The sequence below is a fragment of the Magnolia sinica genome, chromosome 17 (genome assembly GCF_029962835.1).
Source record: "Magnolia sinica isolate HGM2019 chromosome 17, MsV1, whole genome shotgun sequence".
Lineage (NCBI taxonomy): Eukaryota > Viridiplantae > Streptophyta > Magnoliopsida > Magnoliales > Magnoliaceae > Magnolia > Magnolia sinica.
The window spans coordinates 2756494-2763844 of NC_080589.1; the positions used below are offsets into that span (position 1 = coordinate 2756494).

The 7351-nt window shown below is 44.2% G+C and overlaps 1 protein-coding gene across 1 annotated transcript; it reads left to right on the forward strand.

Annotated features, from left to right (window-relative positions):
• Positions 1–220: 220 nt before the first annotated feature.
• LOC131231609 (uncharacterized) lies at positions 221–2613 on the forward strand. Its single transcript, XM_058227862.1, has one exon. It carries the CDS (start codon positions 543–545, stop codon positions 2493–2495), a length of 1953 nt encoding a protein of 650 aa, XP_058083845.1. The 5' UTR covers positions 221–542; the 3' UTR covers positions 2496–2613.
• Positions 2614–7351: the final 4738 nt, after the last annotated feature.

Here is a 7351-nt window from a genome sequence, read left to right on the forward strand (position 1 = left end):
AAATAACATGGGAAAAAGGATGGGTAGCATGGATTGTACCAATACATTAGTGTGGGCCCCGTGAGTTTGGCCTTGTCACGCCAAAAAAAAAAAAGTACCGTACGTGTCATTAAATACGACGCAACCTTGTATTCACGAGAAACCGCACAACTACCGAGAGAAGGATAAAGGGCATTTTGATCTAAGTAATTTTCAGAAGCTTTTCAAAGCCCACCCTCCCAATATTTTAAAGGTTTAATTTTGTAGAGAATTTGACCTTACGTCAACGCTAGTACGGTCAATTTACCTGAAATGATCTCTCCACGTATATGGATACGGACGGTGTGAATACAAGACATACATCACGTATGGTGACGTAACTTCGTAGCGAGGCTCGGTAATCAACCTGCTAATCCGCGTCCCTTATTACCACGACCAAGTATCAAAGTTTATCAGAGCATTAAATATCTCCGCATCGAATTATGCACGAGCTATAAATTCGATTCAATCTATCAGAAGTACTTGCAAGCCTTACTAATAGACTCTTCTTTCTGACCAGAAAAATGGCTTTGAAAGGAACCGTCGTCTTCTCCACCATCGGACGCCCCTTCTATGGCTTCGACATTTTCTCTATCACTCTCCCCTATAACTTAGATGCCGTTAATGAGTTGACAGAACGCCGTCTGACAGACGGCAAGTCCGTTGACTTCAACGGCCAGTTCCTCGACGAGTCTAAAACGGTGGTTTTCGTCTCTGAGCGAACCGGCGCACCGCGACTTTACCTCACGCAGCCCGTAAGTCCCGTCCCTACGCAGATCCCGACCGTTCCCGAGAGCCTCTTTCTCGACCGTCCGATCATCAAAGACGGACGGCTGTACTTCGTGTCAGCTCACGAGAAGGCCGATAAGATGCTGAACAGCTGGACGGCTGTTTACACGGCCGGACCCGAGGACGGAAAGATCACTCGCCTGACACCGTACGGAGCAGTCGACTACAGGCCGTCGGTCTCCGGTACCGGAAAATTCGTCGCCGTCGCGTCTTACGGACACCAGCCATGGGGTGACGAGATCCAGGAGCTCGACACGGACATCGTCGTCTTCCGGCCATCCGATCCGGAGAAACGGACGGTGATCTGCAAGCGTGGAGGGTGGCCCACGTGGTCCGGCGACTCGACGGTCTTCTTCCACCGGAAATCTGAGGACGGGTGGTGGAGTGTCTTTCGAGCCGATCTTCCGGAAAATCTCGGCGGCGAATCCGTCGAGCCGCGATGGATCACGCCGCCGGGAGTCCACGCTTTCACTACGGCGGCGTCAAATGACGGTAAAAGGATTGCTGTCGCGACGCGGCGGCCAGGGACGGAGTTCCGGCACGTCGAGATTTTCGAGCTGGAGACCGAGTCGTTCTACCGAGTCACTGAGTTGCTGAACCCCGAGTTCCACCATTACAACCCGTTCTTTTCTCCTGAATCGGGGATTTTGGGCTACCACCGGTTTCGCGGCGAGTCTGACTCTGGCGAGTCGACAATTCCGCATCTCGAACCGGTGATTTCTTCTGTGAAAGATATGAGGCTGCTTCGCTTGAACGGACATTGCGCTTCTTTCTCTCCCGATGGAAAGTTCATCGCCTTCAACCCGAATTTGGATACCGGATTGGATCGGAATTCGGGCGTGCGGATCGTGAGATCGGACGGTTCGAAGCGGTGGACCGTCTTGAAGAACCGGATCGCATTCTCCACGACATGGAGCCCGACCGAGAAGGGTGTAATTTACACATCTGTGGGGATGATCTTCGCGACCAGCAGATCAACGGTCCACATCGCGCGGATCTCCTTCGACCTTGCCCATCTGGACGATGATCGTGACGAGATCGCAGCCGATGTGAAGATACTTACACGCGAAGATACTGGCAACAACGCGTTCCCGGCCGTCTCGCCGGACGGAAAGTACGTCGTATTTAGATCAGGAAGGAACGGCCACAAGAACCTGTACATCATCGACGCCGTTGATGGAGAATTCAACGGTGGGATCCGTCAGCTGACTGATGGACCGTGGATCGATACGATGCCGAGCTGGTCGCCGGATGGAGAACTCATCGCATTCTCGTCCAACAGACACAACCCACAGAGCACCCGCGGTTTCAGCATCTATCTAATACGTCCGGATGGCACGGATGTCCGTCGTGTCCACGTGGCAGGTCCCGCGGGTTCTGATGAGGTGGACAGGGAAAGGAACAACCACGTGGCATTCAGTCGGGACTCGACGTGGTTGATCTTCGCGGGCAACTTGGCTGCGTTGTCTGCGGAGCCAATTTCAACGCCGCATCAATTCCAGCCGTACGGGGACATCTACGTGTCGCGGCTGGACGGGAGCGGGTTGGAGAGGCTGACGTGGACGGCGTACGAGAATGGGTTGCCAGCGTGGCATCCTAATGGGGAGGCGGACATGGGGCCCACCTCGGACGCTGCTGATGCGGACAAGCTGCGTGGCCAGTTTGACGATATCAGATGGATTCTCTAATTCCCATGCGTAAAGACAACACACGTGCTGCAGTTACCATCCAGACCGAGCTCAGAACTCGTTGGTGCTAGAATAAAGTTGTGGGTCCCATCATGATGCGTGTGTTTTATCCATGCCGTCCATCTAGTTTTCCACATCATTTGAGAGCATCTGCTAGAAAACGAGGAAATTTCAAAGATCAGGTGGCCGTACTTATAAGAAATTGAACATCCAGCATTAAAAACTTCCTATACTAGAAAAGTTTTGTATCAAGCTGATATTTGTGTTTTCCCTTCGTAATGTAGGATTCAATCAGGATGGCAAATAAATATTACAATGGGCCCTAGCAAGTTTTGAATGACGAGCATTAATCACCACTATTTCCGGTGGTATTGTCCACCTGAGATTTGGATTTACCTCAATTTTTTCATCATAGTATAAAATGATCTGTCCAAATGAGTACATGGCATGAATAAGGTGGCGAAATCCCACTACGGCGTGAGTGTGTGGTGGTGTGTGTGCGTGTGTTTTTTTTTTTTTTAAATAAAAATAAAATAAAAAAAGACACATACATCATGGTGGTTTCAACGAGCTTTTCCACCAGCAAACAGTACCAAGCTAGGTACTTGAGGGCTCACTACCGAAGACGAGTCACTACTCGCCATCACGAGTTGATTGTCGCACGCGTGCATGATCTTCTCTTCTTTTCTCCTCTTCTGTTTAGAAATGAATTTGTTTCATCCGTCCGTCTGTTTTGTTTTGAAATTACAACCCATCATGGGAGTGAGACGGCTTTGACTTTTCTTAGGCATGCTGTATCACCTGATGGGAAGCTCAAATCTCTCCCGCTTTGTGCCACGTGTTTGGCTGGTAGCGCTTGGCCCAAACTATGGACGGTGGGTGTTCGCTTTTAAGCTAGACTTGCCCAGTAAGTGGGTGTGTATGATTTGATTTGTATTTGCTATGGGTAGTTTCTTGGCCTTGATTGGTCTCTTGGTCGTTTAATCAAATTTGCTTGCCTTCTAAAACAAAAGGTGTGTAGCCAACGCATTGATCCAACGATCCCAGCCATTGATTTAAAGAACTGTTGGAGATGACAAATGGTTGTTTTGGAAAAACCCAGCCAACGGCTGGTATTATATATAGAAGCTAGCCATCATTTGAGTAACGCGGCCTATTCGAATTGGACCATAGTAGATTAGTGGTGAATGTGAGCATGTGATAATTCAATAGATCGCAAATATTTCGCAGATATTAATAGTAGCGATATTCTTTTAGGGCCTGTTTGGATTCGCATTTTAAGGTGTTATGTATGGTATTAAGGGGCTTGATGTGAAATGTACGGTGTTTGGTTCAAAGTTGAAAAAGGTGAAATTCCATACGCACAAATACTGCGTGGAGCCAAAAAATCGCAGCGATTGCAATGTACTGTCAGACGTCTCGAATGACATTTGTACAGCCTATCCAATGCATAGTATTTGCGTGTGGACGAATTTCAAAACATTGCAGAAAGTCCAACAAGGGGAGACAAAGTTGGCCGTGTCTATAAACTGGCTAGAAACAGAGGTGCAATAAACAAAAGAGTAATGGCAGCAGCTTCAGGGGCTATAGTGGGAAATTTTTAGTTCTAGTGGTGATGGGTTTGGATTGCAAGGGTGATACTAACAATGAGATTGTTGATTCCTACAAGATACATGGAGGGACAAAGGCAGGGAAACAAGCAACAATGGATGACTGATCTAGTAGATGATTTGATGGTGGTGGAGATGGGGCTGATGGGAGGGCGTCAATCACATTGGAGATAGATGGTTTGCAGCGGCAGTCAATGTTTTTGTGCCAAGATGAGATGGGTTTTTTGGCAGTGGTGCTATGTTTGGGTTAATAAGAGATGATGCAACAAGAATGGTGATTGTGAGACTAAAGGGTTCCATGGTTGCTGATTTGGGAGAAGATGTACCTTGGTGTGATGGTTTTCAGTTGTAGACGGAGGAATCTAGTGCTGACGAGAATAGATCTTGGATGATGTACTTTGGGAGCTGTGGCTGTAGAAATGGATGGTAATGTAGATCAAGATGATGCTAGGTCGTAAAGATGATGGCCCCAATGGCAGATTCAAGAAGAGATCAATGCCAATGTCTGGTGACAACTTATATTTCTAACATGTAGCCCTTATATGTCGTTTCCAAACATTGATCTGTACAAGAAAATGTATACTTGCCCGAACAATACCTCATGTCCAAACATTGGCTAATGGCATGTTGAGTTGGATGTATTCTGAAAATCATCGAACGTATACATGAGCATTAACCAGATACAACACAATACACCCTAATACACGAATCCAACAGGCCCTTATGAATTGCAAATATTAATAGTAGACAATAAATATTAACCGTGAAATGTGGATATTAGCAATTGACTATAGATATTTATTGTAGATCTTAAATATTAATAGTAGACTGTTGATATTCATTGTATATCGCGAATATTTACTTTGAATATCTGCGATTCACAGTGAATAACTACAATCTACGGTTAAAATATTTCTTCTTATAACATTAATTCATTACAATATTTTTTTAAAGAAACACAAAAAACTTACATGTGGTCGCCTTAGTTTGTACGTCGAAGATTGTGGATGAAAAAAAATTTTTAAAAAAAACTATGGTTTTGCATCCAAAGAGTGTTTTGAGCTTCCCCAAATATTCATCGGAGCTTGGCTGAAATTTTTTCATCATCGCCCGGTAGGTGTAAGTATGGTAGGTCCAGTAGTCATGGATTGTATTTTAGAAGACTTCGGGTACTTCTTTTATTAAACATTTATGTCGATCTGATATAATGACAAGACTCAGAAGATACCCTAACGTACAATTGAGGTGGGTAAGGAACTAATTCTAACTGCTACTATTTTCCGATTCCCTGATACCTAGGGTTGAAAGTTAGGCAAGTTCAACCCGACCGACCCGACATTGGGTTGGGCTTGGGCAGGATACATCGAGTCCGATCTTAGGCTTGGGCTATACAAACACCAACCCGATAAAACTTGGGTCGGGCTCGGGTTGAGGTCTTGGGTTGCCCGACCTAACCCGAACCCAATCAATATATAAGTTACTAATAAATTATAATTGAGTGTAGATTGTCTGTGTTGAAGGTATAAGAAATTCCAGTGTTGTTGGGTCTCACTGGTCCACATCATTTCCAATGACTCATGCTAACAAGATATGCTGGATTTCTCTCTCCCAAATAGATTGCGTGCTACACAACACAACTTTTAAAGGAGTAATTGTCCTATATTTTAGTTTGTTTGTTTAGAAAAAAATGAAGTTCTTTACGATAAATAACTATATATATAATTAATAAATCATAGATTAAAAAAAATAAGTCGTCTATTGAAATACAATATACTAATGTTATAATGAAAATATTAGCATGTATTCACCCGACTAACCCGACTAACCTGACCGAGCTCGCTTGGGTTAGGCTTGGGTTGAGAATTCCCAACCCAAGGTCGGGTTGGGCTGGGTTAGGGTTGAGGTATAGGAACCTTGGGTTGGGCTATGGTTGAGCACCAACCCGGCCCAACTCGCCCGACTTTCAACCCTACTGATACCAAATGCTACTGGTAGGATATGATTGTCTCCATCTAAGGCTTTAGTCACAAATAGAACACCCTTGTATTTACTTTTTAGGTGCGCCCTGTACGTCAATAGCTAACATTATTCACAAAGAATTTTAAAAATTTCTAATACACTGCTCGAGAGCAACAAAACATCTCTCGAACCTGCTCATCTATGGGTTAACAAACACGGCAGTCATTGTCCCCGAGTTAGCCCTTATCAGCTCATGCAAATAGGTTAGGAGTTCATTGTAAGAGTTTTCATAAGATCTAATTACATGCTTGATTGTGATCTCCTTAGCCCATCATGTCTTCTTATAACTAATAAGAATATTATATTTCTCATGCAGAGCAAATATAATGTCACTCAGCCTTAATTCCATGCACTGCTCAATACGACTAATAACCTAACTTACTACTTGTTTGTCGGTGATTGTTCTTCATCCATGACATGCCACATGTGTTTGGACATGTAAGTCTTTATTTTGAATATACACGCATCATTCACCCTAAATGCATGAACATCCATTCACAATTATCTTCGAAACATACCATGGCGAATATCTTGGATGATGAGTACAGAACCCTATATTAGAAGTTTTTGAGAATTGCAAATTGGCTCAAAACATACTAGTACCAGCTCTTGTCCTTAAACGTTTGTATAACGGAATCAAGTCATCCAATAATTCTGAATTTTCTGACAAATATGCATTAACGAATGCACCACCCTCGAAAGGCACATTAACTTGATCATTCATAAAGTTTGAGGCAACTCGGGCAGTGGAATATCGCTTAGATATACACATTCGTCACTGGTGGTGGAGGACGAAGGCAATGCCATATATTCACATTTGAGGTTAAGGTTAGCTACTCAGCTAACATCACGTTCTTCACATAGATTTTCATCCTCAAAAGGGACATTAACTTGATCAGTCATGAAGTTTGATGTTTGAGGCAGCTCAAAGTGTGAAATGTTACTTAGACGTACTCGTAAATGTTATTCCATATATTCACATTTCACGTTAAGGTCGGCTGCCCAGCTAACACCACATTCCTCACTGATTTTCATCCTCAAAGGGGACATTAACTTGACCAGTCATGAAGTTTGATGTTTGAGGAGGCTCGAGCGGTGGAATGTTACTTGGACATACTCTTAAAGATTATGTCATATATTCATATTTCACACCACGTTTCTCACACACATTTCTAACTGCAAGGGCATCATGTTCAACACTACTATAACTGACGAGGTCTTTGTGTA

Coding starts and splice junctions, on each gene's coding strand:
- LOC131231609 (XM_058227862.1), top strand. CDS start 543: ATGGCTTTGAAAGGAACCGTCGTCTTCTCCACCATCGGACGCCCCTTC.